The 25,321-nt window shown below is 36.4% G+C and overlaps 1 protein-coding gene and 1 non-coding gene across 4 annotated transcripts; one reads left to right on the forward strand and one right to left on the reverse strand.

Annotated features, from left to right (window-relative positions):
* The first annotated feature begins 4,271 nt into the window (after positions 1-4,271).
* TRNAA-UGC (transfer RNA alanine (anticodon UGC)) lies at positions 4,272-4,343 on the forward strand. Its single transcript has one exon. It is a non-coding gene; the product is annotated as a tRNA-Ala (tRNA).
* Positions 4,344-5,953: 1,610 nt separating this feature from the next.
* LOC143856751 (uncharacterized) lies at positions 5,954-22,125 on the reverse strand. Of its 3 annotated transcripts, none has more exons than XM_077367026.1 (15): positions 21,972-22,125; positions 20,162-20,360; positions 20,024-20,084; positions 18,359-19,865; positions 18,216-18,247; positions 16,819-16,951; positions 15,910-16,007; positions 15,452-15,496; positions 14,600-14,705; positions 12,407-12,533; positions 12,113-12,228; positions 11,339-11,415; positions 9,463-9,597; positions 8,665-8,733; positions 5,954-6,430 (listed from the first exon to the last, which is right to left on the reverse strand). In XM_077367026.1, the coding sequence occupies exons 2-15, from the start codon at positions 20,302-20,304 to the stop codon at positions 6,158-6,160; spliced, it is 2,922 nt and encodes a 973-aa protein (XP_077223141.1). In that variant the 5' UTR covers positions 20,305-20,360; positions 21,972-22,125; the 3' UTR covers positions 5,954-6,157. The 3 variants fall into 3 exon arrangements, with proteins under 3 accessions (XP_077223141.1, XP_077223156.1, XP_077223149.1); XM_077367041.1 differs by having other exon boundaries at positions 20,162-20,305; positions 21,972-22,108; XM_077367034.1 differs by having other exon boundaries at positions 20,162-20,310; positions 21,972-22,103.
* Between the last annotated feature and the right edge of the window lie 3,196 nt (positions 22,126-25,321).

Raw genomic sequence — 25,321 nt, forward strand, 5'->3', positions numbered from 1 at the left:
TTGTACCATACTTTTTGAAAAACTACTAGACTATACTCCCACACACCATATCAAAACTCTTCTCTCAACATACCTCAAGATAACTATCATTCACTCACAATGATACTGGAAATGAGGCTTGATATTATGTGTAGGCGTGAAGTCCGGCAATTTCAAAAAGTACAGTGGGCCCACTTCATAGGATGATCCAAACCGCTCTTTTGTTGGTCTACAAAGTAAATTGAATGCACTTCAAAAATCATCTACACGGGATGATCCTAACTCTCCGATCCGTAGAGTGACTGCACATTATAGAAACCGCTATAGATCGGATGGTTAGGATCTTATGGAAATGTTTAACCGGTTACAACCTATTTACGTTTTAATCCAACAAGTGAATGGCTTAGATCAACCTATGAAGTGGGGCCCACTGTACTTTTTGAAAAATACTGGACTTCATTCCCACACACACCATAGAAAATCTCTTTGGAATGGGCACCATTGATAATAGGGAAAATGACCAAATGAAAGGGCTTTCTACTGACTATGACATTTGAAGAGGGGAGACTTGGAAATAACCAATATACAGTGATGGTGACTGGTTTGCATGGGTTTAGGACAAAAATACCCTCATTTTTAAAATACCGTCACCTCTCTCTCTCATGGGATGATCCCAACCATCAATTAGAGGGCCACAATTCCTCTCTTTCTCTCTCATGGGATGATCCCAACAGTCCATTAGAGGGCCACAATGCCCCCTCTCTCTCTCTCTCTCTCTCTCTCTCTCTCTCTCTCTCTCTCTCTCTCTCTTGTGGGATGATCCCAACCGTCCATTAGAGGGCCCCAATGCCCCCCTCTCTCTCTCATGGGATGATCCCAACCGTCCATTAAAGGGCCGCAATGCCCCCTCTCTCTCATGGGATGATCCCAACCATCAATTAAAGGGCCACAATTCATCTCTCTTTCTCTCTCATGGGATGATCCCAACAGTTCCATTAGAGGGCCACAATGCCCTCCCTCTCTCTCTCGTGGGATGATCCCAACCGTCCATTAGAGGGCCCCAATGCCCCCCCTCTCTCTCTCTCTCTCGGGATGATCCCAACCGTCCATTAGAGGGCCCCAATGCCCCCTCTCTCTCTCTCTCTCTCTCGGGATGATCCCAACCGTCCATTAAAGGGCCACAATGTCCCCTCTCTCTCTCATGGGATGATCCCAACCATCTATTATAGGGCCACAATGCCCCTCTCTCTCATGGGATGATCCCAACCGTCCATTAGAGGGCCACAATGCCCTCTTTCTCTCATGGGATGATCCCAACCGTTCATTAGAGGGTCACAATGCCCCGCAGGTTCGTGCACCTCTCTCCGGTATCCTCTAAACCACTGCTTACACTGTATAAGCAACTTATAAACACTCTAAACAACTGTTTACCCTATATAAACCACTTGTAAATACTCTAAACCACTGCTTACCCCTATATAAACCAGTGCTTACACTGTATAAACAACTTATAAACACTCTAAACTACTATTTACCCTATATGAACCACTTGTAAAAACTCTAAATCACTGCTTACCCCTATATAAACCACTTACAAACACTATAAACCATTGCTTACACTGTATAAACAACTTATAAACACTCTAAACCACTGTTAAGCCTATATAAACCACTTATAAACACTATAAACCACTGTTAGGCTTATATAAACAACTTATAAACACTCTAAACCGCTGCTAGGCTTACATGAACCACTTATAAACACTCTAACACAGTGCTTACACTGTATAAACAACTTATAAACACTCTAAACAACTGTTTACCCTATATAAACCACTTGTAAATACTCTAAACTACTGCTTACCCCTATATAAACCACTGCTTATACTGTATAAACAACTTATAAACACTCTAAACCACTGTTAAGCCTATATAAACCAGTTATAAACAATCTAAACCACTGTTAGGCTTATATAAACAACTTATAAATACTCTAAACCATTGTTTACCATATATTATACACTTATAAATCCTCTAAACCACTGCTACGATTATATAAAATACTTATGAGCGTTGTAAACCACTGTTTACCCTGTATTAACCATGTATAAACACTCTAAACCACTGATAAGCCTATATAAAAAACTTATAAACACTCTAAATCACTAATAGGCTTAGATAAACCACTGTTTACCCTATATAAACGAGTTGTAAACACTCTAAACCACTGATAAGCCTATATAAACCACTTATAAATACTATAAACTACTTCTTACCATGTATAAACACTCTAAACCACTGATAAACCTATATAAACCACTTATAAACACTCTAAATCATTGATACGCTTATATAAACCACTGTTTACCCTATATAAACCAATTGTAAACACTCTAAACCACTTATAAACCTATATAAACCACTTATAAACACTATAAACTACTTCTTACCCTGTATAAACCATGTATACACACTCTAAACCACTAATAAGCCAATATAAACCACTTATAAACACTCTAAACCACTGATAGTCTTAGATAAACCATTGTTTACCCTATATAAACGAGTTGTAAACACTCTAAACCACTGATAAGCCTATATAAACCACTTATAAACATTATAAACTACTTCTTACCCTGTATAAACCATGTATAAACACTCTAAACCACTGATAAGCCTATATAAACCACTTATAAACACTCTAAATCACTGATAGGCTTATATAAACCACTGTTTACCTTATATAAACGAGTTGTAAACACTCTAAACCATTGATAAGCCTGTATAAACCACTTATAAACACTATAAACTACTGCTTACCCTCTATAAATCACTTATAAACACTTTAAACCATTGTTAATCCTTATAAACCAATTACAAACACTCTAAACCACTAATAAACCTTAGTAAACCACTACTTAGGATTATAAACCACTACTGAGGATTCTTAACCAAAAAAGCTATATAAACCACTTATAAACACCCACTTCAGTAGTGGTTTATCATAGTGAAATAGTAGTTTAACTTAAGAAATTAGTGGTTTACAGTAAAATAACAATGATTATAAAGTGGAAAACAGTAGTTTAACATGGAAAACTTTCATTCAAGTTTATAAACATGCCTTATAATTGAAAGAGAAGGGAGAGGGCTAGAAATACACACATTTCCATTGAATGATGGCTTTGTGCAATGGAATGGTGGTTTCTAGTGAAGATTTTTGCGATTTCGGAATCTAATAACGTTTTTTTGCAATAGTTGTTGTAAATGGAGGCATTTTCCAATGCAAAGAAGGGTTAGGGAGGCTTTGACATCTAAAAATGAGGTTTTCAGCAATAGAATGGAGCTTTTGGCATCTAACAATGGAGGTTTTTGGGTTTCAAAAATGGAGGTTTTTGGGTTTTTCATACATATGTAGGTGGGAGGAAGAAGAAGAAGAGAGAAAAAGGTGGGTTTTGGGATTTGTATTCTAAATGTAATCATTTCAAAAAGGTGATTTGATAGGGAGAGAGAGAGAGAGAGAGAGAATCAAGGGCATTTTAGTCATATGCACTCTTGATTGGTGATTTACAAAACACCCCTCTTCAAATGTCATAGTCAGAAGAAACCCCTTCTATTTGGTCATTTTCCCTTGATAATATGAATTACTTGCAAATTAAAAGCATTTCTTCTATATAAGATCTGAAATAGGATCGATTCGTATTGGCTCTGGTTCACTTAGAAAACTTTATTAGAGGAAATTGGCAAACAAAGAGGGTAAAATAGATTTGTGATCAGTGATCAATTTCTAGGGATCTAAACTATGCATTGAAGATATTCTTCATTGGACAATCCTAATCATTCACACTTTCACTTCTCTTTACACTAGAGGGGTTGTCAAGAGTAACGGGAAGGGGTTATGTTTGTTTAATGGGAATTGCTAGCGTCCATCGCAAAAGGCATTTCGCGGCTGGTCTGTCGCATGTCAGACCAGCCACCTCATGAATGAAGACAACATCTTTTGTCACCATTAACAAGGTGGCTGGGGGGTTATGTTTGTTTAATGGGAATTGCTAGCATCCATCACAAAAGGCATTTCGCGGCTCGTCGGTCGCATGTCAGACCAGCCCCCTCGTGAATGAAGACAACAGCTTTTGTCCCCATTCACGAGGTGGCTGGTCTAACGTGCAATAGACCAGCCGCGAAATGCCTTTTGCGATGGACCCTAGCAAATCCCTTGTTTAATAATTAGGGATTTGTCTTTCTGCGAATTTCCCGAATTAATAATAATAATAAAAATGACATTTCTAATAAATGGGGATGTAGCTCAAATGGTAGAGCGCCCGCTTTGCATGCGGGAGGTACAGGGTTCGATCCCCGCATCTCCACTTCGTTCTTTTTTGTTGGTAAATCTTTATAAGGGAGATGGTTTTTTCACCCTACTGTAGGATTATGCGCCCCGTCTTAACGTGAGTTGTGGGCAGACTTAATAAGGAGATGATATTTTCACCCTAGTGTAGGATTATGCGCCCCTTTTTAACTTGAGTTGTGGGCAGACTTGATAATGGATGGTTTAGATGAAGCCAGATCACATTAAGTTGCCCTAAACGAGGATTCAGTAGGAAAGTTTGTATTACGTTACATTAATCAAGACTTGGTATTATGTACGTTTTAGGGTTTGTGAAAATGAATGGTCTGGATCAAGCCCATCACATCAAGATGGGTAAATAATATATTCACCGGTTTTTTTACTTGAGACATCCCGCCTAGTATAAAAGAGTAGTTATAACTCATAAATACTCTAGTAGTCTAGTGGGGCTGTCCCAAGTTAAAAAGGGGGGGAAATGTATCACTTCCCTTAATAAATATAAGAAAAATTGAGTGTCTGTAATGGGGCCCATGTACTTGAGAGTACAATACCATGGAGCCCAAATTATTGGATGATCCACACCATTCATTTATTGGTCGTTCGTTAGTGGCTCAGTACTGATTTTTGAAAATCACTTTTGAGTCTGATAATCAGTTTTGGACTCGATCGGTTCTCAAAATCCAAAACAAACTGGGCATCTGGGCGTTAATTCAGAGCCAAATAATCGATTTTGGACTAAACTCCGATTCTTCAAACAGGGCCTAAACTCTTTTTACCACTACTATATCATTATTGATTAAGGATTTTTGCTAGAGAAGGCCCTAATCTATGGAAATATCTCCTAATTAATCATTGAATAGTCTACGCCAGAATCTAGTTCTCTTCATGCTAGATATTTATCAAGGATAGAGGACCCTGAACCCTAAATTTACTGAAAACATACAAGGGTGTGAATCACAATGATACTCATTGAGTAAAAAAACTAATACTCAAATCAGAAATCAGTTATTTTTTATTTAATTTCTAATAAGATAAGAGTTCAGGTTGAGTAGTCAAAGCTAGGGCTGCAAATGAGCCGAGCCGAGCCAAGCGTTGGGGTGTTCGGGCTCGACTAGTTTAGTTTTTATAAAGGCTCGTGTTCGGCTCAGCTAGTTTAGTTTTCGAAAAAGCTCGGCTCGGCTCAGCTCAGCTCGTTAAGTGGAACGAACCGAGCTTAAGCTCAGCTCGTCTCAAGAATGATAAAAACATACATCTGTGGGATTTAAACCCAAGCCCCCTCTAAATCCAGAGCCTTAACCACTCGGCCAAACTTTCATTTATGATAAACAACCCACATTCTTTTATTTTATATATAAAAAACATTCATAATCCAAGCTTTAAAGCTCGGCTCGGCTCGTTTATGAACCGAGCCTAAAAAGCTCGCGAGCTTTTCCGAGCCGAACTATACAAAGCTCAAGTTCGGCTCATTTATTTGGCGAGCCTAATTTTTGGGCTCAGGTTCGGCTCGTTTAGTAAACAAACGAGCCAGAGCCGAGCTTTTAACGAGCCGAACCCAAACATGTTCGCTAGCCGGCTCGGTTCATTTGCAGCCCTAGTCAAAGCCCATCCAAACTGAGTCACTCGACCGAGTTCTGAGTCCAACAACAAGTTAATTTTTACAATTACTTCAAGTAATACAGCTTTTTCATGTACATATGTAATACACTGCAAGAACATAATACAAGATATATAACCAAGTGTACATTGCAGGGGGGCAGACCCAACACTGATCTCTATTACATAGATAAAATTTTTATCAGTTTTATTAAAATGGTTCCTGAAGGGTTAAAAAACTTACTGTCTCAACCACAACTGATAATCAGATCCCCTATCAACAAACTTCTGCCATGTCCCATCCAACTGAATCTCTTTGGAAGGGTTCCAGTCTAAGTGCCCAAGCTTCATTACAAGGCAATCGCCAATTTGTGCAACGTAGCCGTTGGTATTTGCGTGGTATATCTTGACAGAGCTCCGACAATGGATTCCGGCACGCCTTCGAGCCTCAATCAACTCCGTTATGGTGTCACGCAGGCCAAAATCATAGAAATGATCGTAGAATATCACAGGCTGCAAAATGCAAGAGCTTTGATATCGTTAGGAATAAATGATTTTGCAAAACTAATATGCAAGCGAAATTGAGTTCCAGACAAATTTCTGATAACCTCCTAATTTTGGGTGAGTATATATATATATAGGATCACGAGCTAGAAACTGATGGTGTTGGATCATCTTCAAATAACAATGAATAAGTGTCCTCACCAGAGATCAAAATTTGCTTTTCAGAATGATAGATAATTTTATTAAGGAGAAAGGGGAGGATCCCAGGGGAAAACCCCACGACAGGGATGGTTAATACAAAGGCAAACACATGATTCAGGAATCAGATCACGATTCCTGAATCATGTGTGACCCCGCACGAGCTAACCTATACAAGTAGCTAACCTTCTCACATGCTAGAAAGTGATCGGAAAGTGAGCTGCTCGGTCTCGAAGCTCGTCAATCATATGAGCAAATCTTCACGGATAAGGATGGTTCCCATCCATCTACCTGATGACATTAAGGGAATCTCCCTCAACCGCTTTACATGTTTATACGAGTTTTGGTTTGTTGCATAGCTTCTCATGTTTACAAAGAAACAAATCAAACAACTGAAGTTTGGGTGAGGACTGCTTTGTATACAATTGGTTGTAGAATATTACAGGCTACAAAGTGCAAGAAATTTGATATCGTTAGAAAGGAGTGATTTTGCAAATCTGAAATACAAGCTGATTGAGTTCCAAACAATTTCACAATGATCTCCCTGAGTTGGGTGAGCAGTGTTTATATGTATATATGAGAGTTTTGAATGTTTATATGTTTACATGAGAGTTTTAATATGTTGCACGGCATCTCATATTCACAAATGAACATATCAAGAGCTGAAGAAACTTGTTTATTTGGGTAACAATTATGTTCAGAACTACTGATGTACTGGAAATTCGGATTGTGAAACCAAAAGAGAACTTAAGGTTATTATCGTTTTTACAATATCAACAAAAATACAAATACTGGAATAAAACTTCAATTACTTTTTTACCTTCACTGATTTGTGGATAAATTAAGTGAATTTGAAAAATTCATATGATGACCAGATCAAATTTAATCCTAAGATTATTATGCTCTTGTAACATGAAAATATAAATTCAAAAATCAAATTAGTCTGAATTTGACAGTGCTTGCACATTCACAAAGAAGCAAATCAAAAGCGGATAAACTTCTAATTTGGGTAACAGTTGTTCAGAGATACCAGACCCAGCAATGGCGGGAGCCTCGTGCACTGGGCCGCCCGTTTTTTTTTTAGTTGTTCAGAGATACCAATGTCCTGAAAACTTTAAATGTAAATTTATATGATGACTAGTTGTTTTGCTACATTAAGTAAACGTCCACTTCATTATAAAAAAATGGAAATGATATATTCGCCCCCTTTTCTTCCCCGGTCCACCTCCTGGTAGTGTAAAAGGAGGACTTTTAAATATGGGATATGCTAGCGTCCATCGCAAAAGGCATTTCGCAGATGGTCTGTCACATGTCAGAGCAGCCACCTCGAGAATGAAGAAAAAATATGCTGAAAAGTGAGCCCGTGTGGCTGCTCTGACATGAGGCAAACCAAGGTTTAAAATTTCGATTTCGGTACCGGTTTCAGACTTCCAAAAAACCGAAATTTCGTACTCAAGTTCGAAATTCCGGTCAGAAATTTCGAAATTTCTGCTGAAATTTTGTTACATTTTTTTTATTTTTAAAAAAAGGCATTTTCTTGAAATTTTGGACCGAAATTCCGATGGCGAAATTTCTAATTTCGCCAAATTTCGGTTTCGGTTCCCTCCGAGGATGATTTCGGTCGGAATTTAAAATCATGAGGCAGAGACACAGATGGACGCTAGCAAATCCCTTTAAAAACACTAGGGTAGCCTAGGGAAGAAAAAGGGGTGAATATATCACTTCCCTAAAAAATATAAGCATCCAGACCAATTAGAAATAGGGAAAAAGGTCATCTCTAGCATGCTCTGTACAAATGGGTCATCTCTAGCTTGCTCTGTACAAATTTTTATTTACCATTCACTCCAATAGAGAAAATTAACCTGTAAGGCAATTAAGAGTAAGTGAAACATGATAGTAAACCATACAACTTAGAAGGTTTTCATAAAATAATTTAGTTGCCATTGGATTATCAAATTGTTAGATTTGGATCAGATATTGGGTACGATTGGCATGCTTAGGTATTGAAGATAAACATATATAAAGAATAAAGGGCGTTGGATTACCGTTCCGGGATGTGTGAGAATGTATGCATACCCTTGCGGAAGCTTATCCCTTGGAAATGGCCAATGACCCTGAAATTAAAATAAAGAAAGATTTGGAAATGAATTCAATATTAATTTGTCCAAGCTATTTCAGATGATGTAAACATTATTCTAGATTTTTTTGGGCTACAAAACAAGTAATGTTGGAGCTCTAATAGTTTATATTCCTCGAGACTGCATTTTGTATAAAATGTTGGAGAATACTAATAATTAGAAGCTTTTCCATCTCCATCTCAATTGGATGGAGAGAGAGAGAGAGAGAGAGAGATAATGGGGGGGGGGGGGGGGGTTTGTTAGTGTCAGAACCATGGTTTTAAATTTCGACCGAAATCCAACACCACCGACACCGAAACCACACAAAACCGAACTGGTCATTTATTTCGGCCGAAATTTCAGTTTTTCCGAAATTTGACATAAAAAATCTGTTTTTTAAAATATTAATTTAATATTTCACCGAAATTTAATAATGAATAAAAAAAAAAAATTGTACCAGATTTCGACCGAAATTTCGAAATTTCAAGGTCCGAAACCTGTACCGAAACTGAAATTTTAAACCTTGGTCAGAACTCATCTTTCACCTATTTTCAATGCCACCAATGTTTAACAAACTCCCTTTCCTTTTTTCATTTGCCTTTTTTTTCCTATTTTTCTTGAATATTGAATTAAAAATATAAAATGACTAATATGTCATATTGGCAAGTTGGACATTAATATAATCTAAACCATACATATACAAAATATATACATAAGCAGGCATACCTGAGTAGACCCTGTATCATGGTTCTCTAAAAATGTGACAGCGCGTGAGGGCCACCATCCCATCACTCCTGTTGGTTTACCCTGTGGATCTATCAACCTCCAATATTGGTCATGCAAAGCAGAATGCAGAATGCCCTGCACAAGAATAGTTACTAAACTTTTGGATTCATAAAAAAATATAACTACCAACTAACATGAAATTTATATCACGCCAATTGTGTACCAAAAATCAGCCAATGTTGCTATGTGCTACCAAAAGATGACTGATACTTTTTCTTGATGGGTTTTATTTGTAGCCATCTTAACAACCGTCAGATATATTTTCGGTCATCAGAGCTCATGGACATATGCGCATGTTAGATGCTTTCAGGATCTTTAGAGTTCTTGGATATATAAGCATGATAGATTGCTTTCAAGATGTGACCCCTAATTATAGTTGAAAGAACAAAATAAACCAAAAAAGATCTTGTAATGCAGACAACTGGGTAAATGTCAATCATGGACATGGAGTGAAGATGAATGAAGGTGGAAGTCTACTCCTGCAAATCGCTATGCAAACCCAAGAGCACCAATGATTGGATTCGACACAACATTTTATGTTCATGAGCATGATGAACAAGGTCCAATCGCCATAACATTTGGGCTTTCTGATTGTTTATTTTATTGAGAATTAGGTAATCTCAAGTTGAATTTAGGAGAAGTTTTAGTAGGAGTTCTGATGGAGGTTCATTTGTAATTACTATTTAACTATTTTGAAGATTTCTGTTTGAAATTGGGCTAAGTTCTAGTGTAAGTGAATAAATGTCTTGAATTTATCTTTTACAGTTTATTTCTGTTTACTTTGGATAAACTAGTTGTACAAACAGGTAAGGCCCCATTCCATCGGTTTTTTTCTCTTCTCTAATCCTATGTTTCTGGAATTTATCTTTCCCTGCAGGCCTGTATAATGGAACCCAATAACATAGGTAGAAGCTACTAAAGAAAGCTAGATACAAATGGTACAGATTTAGGAGTTCAGAAAAGAATTTAGGAAATTTGGAGCAACAGAGGGCCATGACACTTTATTCTTGAAACATATATTTTTATATCTAAAGTCAATTAATGAGTTCATCTAGAAGGAATATACTTTCTCCATGTTAAATGCATATATGTCTATACTTCTTCCCTCAGGGCATAACCTTGTAATCCTAACGTTATACTTTGGTATTCTCATGGAGTTAAACAAATTATGTATTTTGTCATTTTATTCTTTCGCATCTACAACCTACTCTTCTATTTCATATAAGTCTAGACAACTATAATGGCATAGATCAGGATAGAATCCATATAGAAAGTACCAAAACAAAATTCGAGATGATTATTGTTCCGTAGGGATTTGTATACTGTGGATCATTTTTGAAAGCCTAGACAGGCCTTAGAAATCAAAAGTTAATTTCCAAGTCGACTTGGAAAGCCAATGAAAAGCATATCGAGTTTTATAAAAATGCTGTCCAAGCCAATAATTCACTTGACCTATTTTTACAAAAAACAGACAGTACTCAGGACCCAACCAACCCCCAAGTCAACTACATCGTGTTCTTAGTAAATCAGTGAGATTTCGACATTGCTATGAAGATAATTGTAAGTCCTGTGCTTTTGACATCCCATACATTTCCCTACAAAACTTTGAGCAGGAATGGAGGTCTATCCACCACACCTATTAGTACAGTAGTAAAATTTTTACGTTTTCAACTTAGTAATAATAATATGATCAAATTAGTCAAAGTGGAGAATGAATGAATGATGAGCATTCCAAATTATTTTGGCATAAGAGTTCAATAATCTCTGTTCTGCGTGTCTTAGTCCCAAGAAAATGTAGATAGCCCAGAAAAAGTACCTTTGACGTTACATCAAATGCAGAGGAAGTACCACCAGTGGCATTGATCCAATCGACAATTCGCTGGCGATGAGCATCTAAGTAGGCAAACGAGTTTAGAGTATCAAGCAAGATGTATTCTCTGGCTCCACATGAAATGGAAACAATAGCATGGGAAAAACAAGCATCTTATGGATCAATTGAAGTTTAAAATCCCAGATGTCAGTTGATTTTTCAGCGGTTGACAAAACAATTCCAGACCTAGATCGTATATAATATATTTTAGAGTATAATTTGAACACAGTTTTGGATAATTGAAAATTTGAAACTGCCCGAGACTTCAATATAGTTGTATATGTATGTAGTGAGATTGAGATAAAAAGAATGAAATAAAAAGAGACGGAAAAATATACTTTTTATAATTTTATTTCTGTTTCAGGGTGAAAATTTTCAGTCAAGATTCCAATATTTTGGCCAAAATTTAACAGAGGGAAACCAACCATTGAAAACAACCAGCAAATTGTCAATGTGACGTGTCGTTAGTAAAAAACGATGCTAGTCCATAGTTGTTCCATGATAAAAGATGCAAGAAATTAGTGTAACCACAACTAAAGATTGATTTTGGGCCCTATTACATTGCAGAAGGCCATTTTGATATTATTACAATACTCAAAAGAATAAACACGCTGAAAAAAGAAACCCCAAAATAATAAAGGAACAAACAACCCACGGGTGAAAACTTGAAGATCAAGAATTATAAAAGTCAAGCTTCATTCATCAAACTAAAGTAGACACCTTGGTTGTAACACATATTTCCTCCTTCATATGCCAAACTATCCCAATATTCTCCAATGCAAAATGCAGGATTTGAAGCTTCAATATATTCTTTTACATATCCACCTGAGAAGCCTCTGCAAATAATAAAAAGGTACTAATATATTCCAGTAACGATTTAAGGAAAAGTTGGGAAAACATATAACTGGTGCCTAAACATTTAAACAATGAAGATGACAACGACGCTCAAGGGAAATGCATAAAATAAAAGAATCTAGAATCTAAATTTTAAGAAAATCCAAAAAACTTTCTCACTTTACAAAGTCAAGGCGCCATCCATCAAAACCAATATCATTCCGAAGCCAGTTTAACCACTCTTTGATATCTCTTCGTACGAACTGTTGGGAGTGATCAATGTTTGGTGCTGCATGAAAGATATCCCCTGCACATATAATAGAAATACAAATTTATAGCCAAAACTAAGAATATTCATTTCTAAATACATTTAAATGTCCTTGAAATACTATGAATTAGAATGAGAGAAATGTCTCATGTTTTGTAAATATTAATTACATAAGATGACCGAATACAACTTGCCAGCATTCGTTTCAATGGATTTTCAAATTAATAGGAATAAAATTCAAGCTTAGATAAGTTTAAAGAAAGCCAGCACAACTTTTCTTGAGTTCTACAGAAGGAATATTCCACATTGATTTCCCATCAATCTCAAAACATCATATTGGAAAGAACAGGTCCAAAAATGTAAAACAGGGGTGAAAGAATAACTAAGAGAACCAGTTTTCATCCACTCATGCAATGGCTCCTACAGTTATATTAGTATATAATTATCCGACAACTTACATTGATGCACAGATCACAGCAATTACAAAAGGATAGAATATCGAGTTATCAACATTAAATGACAATGGGGTTGAGCCTCTAGCTGAATTGGTTAAGGCTTTGTTCTTCAACCTAGAGGTCGGAAGTTCAATCCCAGCTTACCTACCAAAAAACGTTAAATGACGAGGATCAAATGCTTCAACAATTGCACCTGCTATTCTCTTAAGGTCATTGATACCTCAGCCTCTATTACTGTATCATGATTATTAAGTCATATATGAGAAGAAAAATTGGAAGTCATTAATTCCAAATTGAAAAGCACAGCATAAACTTCAATTAGTAGATGAAGAAGCAGAAGTTTAGGTTTGATATTATAATGGGGAGGAATGATAGACTGAAGGGCGCCCTTGCAAAAACCAGATACAAGCACGCCCACATTGGTCCATAGCAAGAAAGTGCATTTATTTGGGCACACAAAAAATATGGAAATGACGTTGACAACTGTAACCATAAATACACCTTGCTTATAACAACCAATAGGAGCACCCTTGTAGCTGGTTTTTTGCGAGGGCGCCCAACAGTCAATCATTCCTCTATAATGGGCACTTTCAAAGTACAGTGGATTAATGCAGTTTGAGACGAGGACACTGAACTCTTTGTTTGAAATTACTATTATTCAGTCTGACATATAAAACTTGCCAATTATATCTCTTCCAAGTTTCAAAGGGTCAGAAGAGATGAACTTCTCTTATCTAAAATCAAACTAAAAGGAGGGACCAGATGAAAGAAGTAAAATGAGACCAGCTGGAAATTACATGAAATTTGATTTGTCAGTGCAATTCCCCAGTGATATCATGGGTGCTACAGAGAATCTCCTCTGTGGGCATAGCAAAGAGAGGAATTCTGGTGGTGGTGGGGGGGTGACATTCATGAGCGAAAGGAGGATGATGTTAAGGACATTGCAGTTAATAGATTACCAATTTGGTATTTTCTGAACAGAGCTTGGATACTTCATTTTATTGGTCCAAGCCAAATATTCTCACACATTAAGAAACATGTAGCGTATCCAATAATACAAGAGAATATTAGCAAGTGCATTCCATTGATGATTTCAACAATAGTCATACAGCATAAAAACTATAAAATTGGGGATAGATTGATAGAATTTATGGGTCCTGATCATATAAAGATGAAACTCAAGCAATAATTCCAGAGACTAAGATAAAATATTGACCACCATGGTTAACAATGAAGATGAAACTCCAGAAATAATTCAGATGCAAAGAATAAATTTACCACCATGGTCATCATTTTTGTTTTTCTTAAGTGACTAAAAAGAAAGAAGATAGCCACTTAAAGAATATAAAATGTCAAGAAATAATATCAGCAGTCCCTTGTTTGGATATTTTCTTTTCTGCTAGGTAACGGATAGAATGAAAATTGAACCCACAACCTTCACAAGATCAGTAAATGACTTAGCCACCATACTACTTGTTTTGATATAGACAGCCCTCTCTTTATTTTATATGGATCTGATTGGCTGTTGATAGCATCTTGGGAAGTATAACAGCTAAAGGTAAGTGTAAGATAAAGAGAGAGATTCCAATATCAAAACAAGGCACTGTGGATATCTGCTCCAAAAATTGCCATATCAGATATGTTGCATACCATTTGAAGGATTCCCACGACCCTGGAAGTTCGGATCATCACAAACAATTGCTTCAGGTCCCCATGCAAGCTTGCCACCGAAAATATTCCAGACCCCATTTGGACTCTGGAATCAGTTCAATGAATTGTGATGAGTTATGACCTCCAAAAAATTTGGATCCATTTAAAGATGAAATTGATACTAAATTACATGCAAATAAATAAATGAGGAGTCCTTAAAAGAGAGAAGATAGTATTTTATGGATGAGAATAGGCCATAAAGATACCTAGCTAATATTAAATTCTCTAATACAAATCGGCAATGGTTGTGACAGTGGCAGCAATTATACTGTAATAAGAATCGTTTCATGATTATATTTTTGTACTTTTTTTCATGATCTTGATGGGAAAGTAGGATCACCCAATGGTAATGATTTTTAGGCATTGAACCATCTAAAATGAGGTCTATCACGTGAATGGATTAGATCAATCATGGTCAGCCCCAAATGTATGAATGAAATTAGGAACCACGGTAACACAATGCATCCAGGATGCGTGGGATAAATCGCATGGGAATGATGATTCCATCACCTGTCTCAGCATTTCCATCCCATTCATTTTTGTCATTTCAAGAAAATGACTTTATTTTGGGACAAAGGCTTAGTTGAGTGGAGTGGAAATATCATTTCCCTTTATACATACATACAAACATACATACATGATACATACGTACATATACATGTTTACATGAGCATTTTTAATTCGAAACATCATAAGATTTAGTACAAAACAAATGAATATGATATTTTTGAGTAGTACAGAGTAATGGTCTAGCTAGTGCCCATAATCATGGAATGAATGTAAAAAGCACACCTTCTTTTGTGCACATCGATGATTTAGCACAACATCTCCAAGGGCCTGTGGAAATGTACAATAAATTTAGAATGCCAGAATGTGCTTAGGAAAAATCATAAATTTCTCAAATACTAACAAGAGAATTTGATAGTCATAAGGGACATCTGCATAGAACAAAGCATACCGACCAAATCAGCACTACCAAAATCAATGGGCATAGTTTGGCCTTTAACACTTTGAGATTTAATATATGTTAATACAAATGTAAGATGGAATTTGATATGCAAATTGTTGTGTTAGCTCTGAAGAGTTAAATATTTAATCGTCAATTAGGAGAAATGAGGAAGAAGCTCCGGGAGAAAAAGAACCAAATATCGACATTCCAAAATTTCACCATAAATGTGCAATTAATAACCATCCATGCCTCCATTCTAAAATGCATATTAAACATGGAAAAATGAAGTTTGTAAAAGTACCAGAAGATCTTGAACATGCATTTCCTCTATACAATGTCTTAGATCTTCCTTAGAACCATAAGCTGAGTTTAGGTTGTAGAGATCAGAAGGCATATAACCTGCATCAAATTCCATAAAATGATTAATCAACTGGATAATTGTATCAATAACAACAAGACTTGCAACAATCTGTAACGGATTGAAAAACTTAGTAACTTGCATGCTTACATCAAAGAGCTCATCCAGAACACAAGCACAAAAAACAATGCACAGATATATGTCATTATCCCTCGCACATTCGGCTTCCTAAACTGCCCACGTACTGGCCGACAAGTTTTCTTTTTTTTTCTTTTCTTTGTGCGTGTGCGTGTGTGTGTGTGTGTGTGTGTGAGAGAGAGACAAGGCACCCCAAGAGGGCAAAGGGGAAAAAACAGACGTGAAAAACCCAAAAAACAAAGAAAATTGCAGAAGGCATCCGAAGAGGAGCAAAACAAAAAACAAACATGAAAAACCCAAAAACAAAGAAAACAGCAGCAATCCTTAACCATATATCCGCCATCTAGTCCAAAGGCTTGAACTAGAAAATGCAAGGGGTATGGAGTTAATGATAACTAGATCCTCCCTCTCCATCTCTTCTTTAGCCAATTTATCTACGAACTCGTTTGTCTATCTCGGAATATGAAGAATTTTTGGATTAAGAATGAGACAAAGATCTAGTATCTTCACAATAATATTGGCTAATTTCCATGGACCCACAGCTTTTCTATTCACCCATGAGATTACATTAGATTGTTGCCTTAAATAATTAAATGTCCTCCTAGTGAGAAAGCAAAAATTCTCAATTAACTAGGAAGAGCTCTTGCTAGAAGATGGACATTCATTTTGTAACAGCCGATTGAAATTGGAACGATTGAAAACCATAGAACAAACCTTGAGGGGCAACAGATTGTGTTGGAGGTGGAAGCCAAACTGCTGTTATCCCACACTGAGATAAATCAGTAGCTTTAGAAGCTATCTCTAGGTACCAACTCTTTCTCCAGCTTTCCCAATTAAAACCTTGAAACTTCACGTCAGAGTCAAGATATTAAATATCAGTGAAAAGTGAAAGGTTCCACATTAAAATCTAATCATTTAGGATGAATTATCCTCATAAGTATAGTACATCCACATGTAACAGAACTAAATATAGTAAAAAATTGCTGAGAGAGAAAATTCATTATGCATGATTGCCATGTAAATTCAAATCCAGAGCCTCCCTTCCCAGTTCCTCGGAAATGTAACCTCCACATAATTTCAATACCTGTCTCGTATCTTTTAACCGGGTATGCAACCTTTGAAATTCCACATGATTACAAAATTATAAAAGCTTATAAGAAATTTGACATGTTGATCTTAAATGCTTAATGATGTGCATTGAAGCAGAGACATCTAGAAGTACATAGTCAATTGAAATACAATCCAAGTCATAACCACGAATATGCACATATCTTCCCCATACAAGGTGAAACTAAAGCTCCCAATCCCCAAGTTTTCTGTGATTGAATTCCTTTTTCTAGATGAGCTGGTATTAGTTGTTAAGGAAACACACATCAGGAGATTTGGCATAGCACATGCAAAAGTCACAAACATTAACAATGCAAATGAATTTCAAGATGTTTATGACACAGAAATGGCATCTAATGTGCCATGGCAATACCATGTACAGCCTGTAAAATCTTGTAAAATGATATATCATGAAAAGAGAGAGAAGCGAAGAGTAAAGAAAATCGTGGGGAAGAGTTGTATGAGATCCGCATTCATATCATAAAAGAGCTACTACAGTGACTTATACACATAAATAGACAAGGACCAAAATATCCTTAAACGAGCAGTTCTAACTCTACGCCTCAAGCTGAAAGATTCCCTCAAAGATTCTCAACTTGTCAATCAAATGGACAGTGTAACTTTGAGTTAATGGAGTCATGCACAGGCACATAAAATTGGACACAGCCACTGTTTGTGGAAAGCATACATCCTATGTCCCAAGTAACATGAACAATTATCATAACATCAAAACAAGTTCTTAAGTAAAATGAATAAATTGCAGAGGAATATACCTGAAAACTTCATCAATATGTTTATATTGCATGTGATTTTCAATTCAAATGCAATATTGAAAATAAAAAAGAAGTATTATCCCTCTGTAACTTCAAAATCTTAAACGGTAACCAAGTTCAATTTCAGGAATAAAGATTGATTGCTTTTGATATTTAGTTTAAAATCAATAATGAAAAAGCAAAAGAAATATTACACCTTCTGAGCTTTAAACTCTTACAAGGAATACTAACCACAATCTCACGTCCTGTGCCGGTGCCGGGCTCTGCATTGAAGTCCATGAAAATTTGTATGGTTTAATTCAATAATCTTGTTTAGCAGATGCATCTTAATAAGAAAGTAAGCATGGGTTGTTTCTTGGTGCAAGCAAACTAACCTAATTTTGTATGTTCCGGAGTCCTTTGCCATTGTATAGTTTTCCGCTGCAAAGCACGTTCTAAAGTCTTCCGTTTCTTCTCTATGATCTCTTTCTCGAATACATGCTCAACAAGCATATCACCCTCCTTGGGCTTTTCTTGAGCAATAGACCATACTTCATCTGGTTTTGGCAAACTCAAAGAAACAGATTTCACTGCCAAAGCTTCAGAAACATCAATTTTCCTAGGAGGAAACTTCGGACAGACGGTTCTAATTCTGCGCGCCATCCATTCAGGTATCTCACGTCGAGGACCATCGGTCAGTAGTTTCCACTTTTGCGAATCATCATCGGTCAAAAGATCTATTCTCCCTCCACTAACCAAATAATTCTCTTCATTGTCTCCTTCCCCAAGTGTTCTTTCCCCCTGCAAAAGTGACTCCGCTACCTCCGCTCTCTGTCTCCAAACCTTTGAAGCATTTTCAGAGGCATTTAATGATCTCTGAAGAGCAGCACATCTCCTCGTGTAGGCTACATCTTTCAAGCGCGCAGTTTCTTTGGCCGCGTCCACAGCAGCCATAACACTCTCTAATTCAACCTTAAAAGCCTTGGTGGCAGCTTTTTCCCTTCTTGCTGCTTCCTTTTTCATTTTCTCCATCAATGACTTGGTTTCCTCTTCCATCTGTAATGATTTTTTCTGGGTTGTCCCTTGAAATTCAAGGAGATTTCTCTCGGCATCCCGGGCATGAAGTTCAGATGCCTCTGCTTGTGCACGTACGTGTTCCAATTCTGACTTCAATCTCTCCACCTCAGTTTTTGTAAGCAATAATTGAGATTCTAGATTCGTAACATTACATTGTAATTTGATATTATCAGATTGAACAGCAGCAATCTCATCAACCAAGTTAATCCCATCAGAGAGAATTACTGAAGTTTTTTTCGCACGATCACTTGCTTGTTCCGCTGCAGCCAAAGCCTTTTGTATTGTATCTTTTGACTGTTCAACAATAGAAAGTAGAGTACCCTCCGTAGTATTTCTTACTTGTTCTTCAATGTGATAAGCTGCCTCTGCAGCCGAAGTTTCTGCAGATGAAACTCTAAGCTGTGCATCTTCTAATATGTGAGAGGTTGCTTGCTGGAAAGCAATTTCCGCCAATTTCTCCACTTGCACTGCAAATTCGATGGCATCCTGTTTTGCAAGAACCAATTTGGATTCTAAAGAGAATTTCTCTCCGAGTGACTCTTGTAGCTTGCGATGAAACATGGATTTAGCTTCCTCGAGTTCTGCAATGGCTAACTCCTTATCATGCTTAATTGTAGAAGCATACTCCCGTTGTTTTGCTTCTGACCAAGCCAGCTCTTCAAGTAGCTGATCTCTCTCTTTCTCGATTGCTTCTTGTCTAGTTCTCACCTCCACCAAAGCAGTTCTTGTTGCAGAAAGTTCATCACGGATTGTCTCAAAAGTGTTTCCCGACGAAAAAGCATCCCCTCCTTCAATGGACTCTGTGAAAGTGTCGTTGGAATCTCCCTGTCATCACAATTCAAGATCAACTTTAAAACCTTTAGTTGCCGCCGGATTTAAAATGCAATTTAACTTTACCTAACAATAAATTACTCTAAAATAATAGTGCATCCACATATGTAATATGAGAAGAAAAACAAGGAATATATTTATTTCATCAATACCCTGCTCGCATGCACCGATATTTTGATAAAACCATGACTGTGCTCAATGGATGAACATTTCCTGCAAGAATTCCACGTCAGAATAAACTTCAGGGACTTGAGAAAAGAAAAATAAATGAATTAAGTTCTTGAAGCTACCTCTTGTTCCTGTAAGTACTTCTAAAGGCTAGAGGGGGCCATCTAAGACAGTCACGGGAACTATGGAGCCGGTTTTTGCCAGAAAGAATGGCATGATGTGGAAGACAATGCAGCGGCGCATCAGGCAAGACAATGATGGACATTCTTCCCTTCCAAGCAATTACAACTCTGTTATCTTGATAGGTGATATTTCATTTATCTAAAACAATCAGAGATACGAGGGATGCGTTTCAGAGGGGCTTCCAAAAACAAGAGTGATAAAAAACCTGGATTAAAGTAAAAATGAAGAAAAAAAAGAAAAGAAAGAAGCTTCTAGCCCCAAAAGGTTTTTTCTTTACTAATGAACCACTTTAGTATCCTTCAACAGACATTCACAAAACACATTTTTCTCAGTTCTACTTCCATTTCTTGACATGGACCCATCAAGTGATAAGAGACCCATCTATTGCATTTGACATTCTAAGCTCAATTCCACAAATGCATCACTTTTTAGATGATTACTGGCAAGTTTCAAGGAAAACAATGATTAAAGAGAATGAAGTTTGGAGGGGCAGAATGCCACAAATATCCCAACATGGGTCCACTTACATTACATTGATTTGATGAAACAAGCATATATTTCTGATCCTCAATTGTGTCCAAAAGAGTCCAGATACAACAGACACTTATATTCTCACTTAAAATGTCCAAGCAATAGAAATCAGAGATTAAAATGAACATCAAGTATGATGCAAAGTGAAGTATTGCCATAAAAGCAAAAATATACAGAATACACGCAATCCAGCACATAAGCACAGATTATACGACCTAAAAAGATTCCCCCAAAACATCAATGTGCAAATCAGAACTCCTGATAGAAACTTGCTGTTGATCCACACTAAATTATTCATTGAATGGCAAAATATCATGGGAAAAGTAACAGCAATCCCTTGTTTTACTAATACACTCCTTTCTTCAATTTACACTTTTATAATTACCTGCTATGGCTTTACAATTTCCAAACCCACAAAGTAGGCACTAATGGTCTTATATCAAAATTTCTCTCCTATGAATTGTAAGCTTTAACCTCAGCTAGGCAATCCCACATCCAAAGATGTTTTAAACTGGGCTTCTAACCATTCCACGATTCAAATGGAGTTTTTGGAACTGCCTTACTAGGAACCTTATTCAATGCATACATAGCTATCTTTAAAGCTTCAAATTTATGGAAGATAAGAGTAACTTATCCTACTTCTAACCATGTCCATTAAAGTACGGTTCTTTCTTTCTGCCATACCATTTTGTTATGGTGCAACCAGCATGGAATACTGGGCAACAACGCCCTCTTCCTTAAGGAAGTCCCTAAATGGCGCTGGACTCTATCCTAATTCAATATTATCCTCCTCTATAAGATCTAATGATCTTAATTTTCATTCCAGATTGTCTCTCTACTTCTGCTTTGTATTCTTTAAAATGGATACAAAAATTTTAAAATTTTGAGCAGCGCCATCGCGAATATCTAGTTCTTACATAAAACATGTATACTAGAATTAAAACCCAGCAGAAAGAAATATAAATATAAATAATATTGGAAGAGAAAAACTTGGAAAAGACTCCAAAATATACTAAAAAATGAGATGGATTTCAATTGGGCTAAAATAAAATTAGAAAACAGTAAGAAATATCAGAAGACATGGAGAATATAAGAGATCTAATACTAAGAAGAAAAGCAGGAATTAAAATGGTGGAATTGAATAAAACTGCCAAAAAAACGACATGAATGAAGAAATTCAATGTTGGAATTAAGAAAATTTAATGTGGGAAAGCTTACCTCAATCTGTGGATCAGATTATGAAGTTCAAATTTTTAAGGAAATTGATTGAGTTTTTTTTTCCTTCTTCTTCTTCCTTGGATTGGAAGATTTCTCTGATCTCTTATAAGAACTGTTCCTCAACTTGAAAATGGAACAGGAGCGTTGCAAGAGGAATTTTATACAGATAGAATTACAAAAATAACCTTAGTCACGTGTAAACTTTTAAATTTATCCAGATGAAAGGACAAAATTATCCTCCACTAATATAAAATTGCCCAAGTTAAAGGCTATGGTTTATGGAAATGAGCTTTTATATGGTGTAAAGAGTAAAGACCATAGGATGGCTTACAGCCTTACACCATAGGATGTTTGGATCATTTGATAAGGCCCCCGTTGTCACTGTGTGCACCATGTTAAAACAAATTTATTAGACACTCAACTAGAAGAGAGGAGTTCCATTATCAGACATAGGAATGCGAATATTGATTAAAGGATATACCTGATTTGAGATGAGCTGACCCGTCTGGGTCACTAAATTAGTGACCCGTTGAAACTTGACCCGGCCCGTACGGGTCCCATCAAAACTGGGCTGGGCGGGGTGTACCAGCAGGTGCCCATAAAAACTGAGGAATCATGTTTAGGCCCTATAAAAGAAGTTTTCACTTTGAAAGCTAATAGAAGAAGACAAAGTGTCACATCAATGTCGAAAACTAGAAACGTTTGGGCATGTGAAGAGCTGACAAATCTCACGGCAACTTTGATTACTGCACTCATCATTAATTAATCAACGAGATTGTTAGAAAATCATCCTATAGTGTGGGTATAAAAACAGCAAAAAAAAAAAAAAAACAAAAAAACTGGGTGAACCATGGGTCCACCCGTCCCACGCGAGTGGGGTTTGGGTCAGGTCATTTGTGACCTAGCCCGTATGGGTTGAGTGAAACCAGGCCCGGCCCACCCGTTTGCCAGCTCTATTGCTCGCTACTAACCATGTGGGATATCTTGGGCCCACCATCACATGGCGCATAATCACAGCCCTTGATCTTGTAATAGACCATCAGAGACTCTGGAATCCTAAACAAGGCTTGACGGATCAAGGGTGTAGGATCATCCAATCAAAGTGTTCTTAACGACATTTGGCCGGAGTTATGGTCTCCATTCAGATCAACGGATCCAATCACGTAGACGAGGCAAAAATAGGCAAATAGCTTAACACTAACAATCATGTCTTTTGAAAATTTTCTGTTTTTTATTGGGAAAATGACCAAATAGAAGGGATTTCTACTGACTATGACATTTGAAGAGGGGTGTTTTGTAAACCACCAATCAAGAGTGCATATGACTAAAATGCCCTTGATTCTCTCTCTCTCTCTCCCCCTATCAAATCACCTTTTTGAAATGATTACATTTAGAATACAAATCCCAAAACCCACCTTTTTCTCTCTTCTTCTTCTTCCTCCCACCTACGTACGTATGAAAAATCCAAAAACCTCCATTGTTAGATGCCAAAAGCTCAATTCTATTGAAAACCTCATTTTTAGATGTCAAAGCCTCTCTAACCCTTCATTGCATTGAAAAACGCCTCCATTTACAACAACTATTGCAAAAAAACGTTATTAGATTTCAAAATCACAAAAATCTTCATTAGAAACCATCATTCCATTGCACAAAGCCTCCATTCAATGGAAATGTGTGTATTTCTAGCCCTCCCTTATCTTTCAATTATAAGACATGTTTATAAACTTGAATGAAAGTTTTCCATGTTAAACTACTGTTTTCCACTTTATAATCATTGTTATTTTACTATAAACCACTAATTTCTTAAGTTAAACTACTATTTCACTACGATAAACCACTACTGAAGTGGGTGTTTATAAGTGGTTTATATAGCTTCTTTGGTTAAGAATCCTCAGTAGTGGTTTATAATCATAAGTAGTGGTTTATTAAGGCTTACCAGTGGTTTAGAGTTTTTATAATTGGTTTATAAGGATTAACAATGGTTTAAAGTGTTTATAAGTGATTTATACAGGGTGAGCAGTAGTTTATAGTGTTTATAAGTGGTTTATACAAGCTTATCAGTGGTTTAGAGTGTTTACAACTGGTTTATATAGGGTAAACAGTGGTTTATATAAGCCTATCAGTGATTTAGAGTGTTTATAAGTGGTTTATATAGGCTTATCAGTGGTTTAGAGTGTTTATACATGGTTTATACATGGTAAGAAGTAGTTTATAGTGTTTATAAGTGATTTATATAGGCTTATAAGTGGTTTAGAGTGTTTACAACTCGTTTATATATGGTAAACAGTGGTTTATCTAAGACTATCAGTGGTTTAGAGTGTTTATAAGTGGTTTATATTGGCTTATTAGTAGTTTAGAGTGTTTATACATGGTTTATACAGGGTAAGAAGTAGTTTATAGTGTTTATAAGTGGTTTATATAGGCTTAGCAATGGTTTAGAGTGTTTACAACTGGTTTATATAGGGTAAACAGTGGTTTATATAAGCGTATCAATGATTTAGAGTGTTTATAAGTGGTTTATATAGGTTTATCAGTGGTTTAGAGTGTTTATACATGGTTTATACAGGGTAAGAAGTAGTTTATAGTGTTTATAAGTGGTTTATATAGGCTTATCAGCGGTTTATATAGGCTTATCAGTGGTTTATAGTGTTTACAAGTGGTTTATATAGGGTAAACAGTGGTTTATCTAAGCCTATAAGTGGTTTAGAGTGTTTATAAGTGGTTTATATAGGCTTATCAGTGGTTTATAGGTTTATACATGGTTTATACAGGGTAAACAATGGTTTAGAGTGTTCATAAGTATTTTATATAAGCCTGACAGTGGTTTAGAGGATTTATAAGTGTATAATATATGGTAAACAATGGTTTAAAGTGTTTATAAGTTGTTTATATAAGCCTAACAGTGGTTTAGATTGTTTATAACTGGTTTATATAGTCTTAACAGTGGTTTAGAGTGTTTATAAGTTGTTTATACAGTATAAGCAGTGGTTTATATAGGGGTAAGCAGTAGTTTAAAGTATTTACAAGTGGTTTATATAGGGTAAACAGTTGTTTAGAGTGTTTATAAGTTGTTTATACAGTGTAAGCACTGGGTTAGAGTGTTTATAAGTGATTCATGTAAGCCTAGCAGTGGTTTAGAGTGTTTATAAGTTGTTTATATAAGCCTAACAGTGGTTTATAGCGTTTATAAGTGGTTTATATAGGCTTAACAGTGGTTTAGAGTGTTTATAAGTTGTTTATACAGTGTAAGCAATGATTTAGTGTTTGTAAGTGGTTTATATAGGGGTAAGCAGTGGTTTAGAGTTTTTACAAGTGGTTCATATAGAGTAAACAGTGGTTTAGAGTGTTTA

Source organism: Tasmannia lanceolata, unplaced genomic scaffold, assembly GCF_043159265.1.
Source record: "Tasmannia lanceolata isolate RefF3 unplaced genomic scaffold, GAP_Taslan_0.1 ptg000003l, whole genome shotgun sequence".
Taxonomy (NCBI): domain Eukaryota; kingdom Viridiplantae; phylum Streptophyta; class Magnoliopsida; order Canellales; family Winteraceae; genus Tasmannia; species Tasmannia lanceolata.

Coding starts and splice junctions, on each gene's coding strand:
- LOC143856751 (XM_077367026.1), bottom strand. CDS start 20,304: ATGTCCATCATTGTCTTGCCTGATGCGCCGCTGCATTGTCTTCCACAT. Junction 11,416..12,112: donor AAATATGTGTTACAACCAAG/GTGTCTACTTTA, acceptor TTGCCTACTTAG/ATGCTCATCGCCAGCGAATT. Junction 6,431..8,664: donor TTCTCACACATCCCGGAACG/GTAATCCAACGC, acceptor TGCATTTTGCAG/CCTGTGATATTCTACGATCA.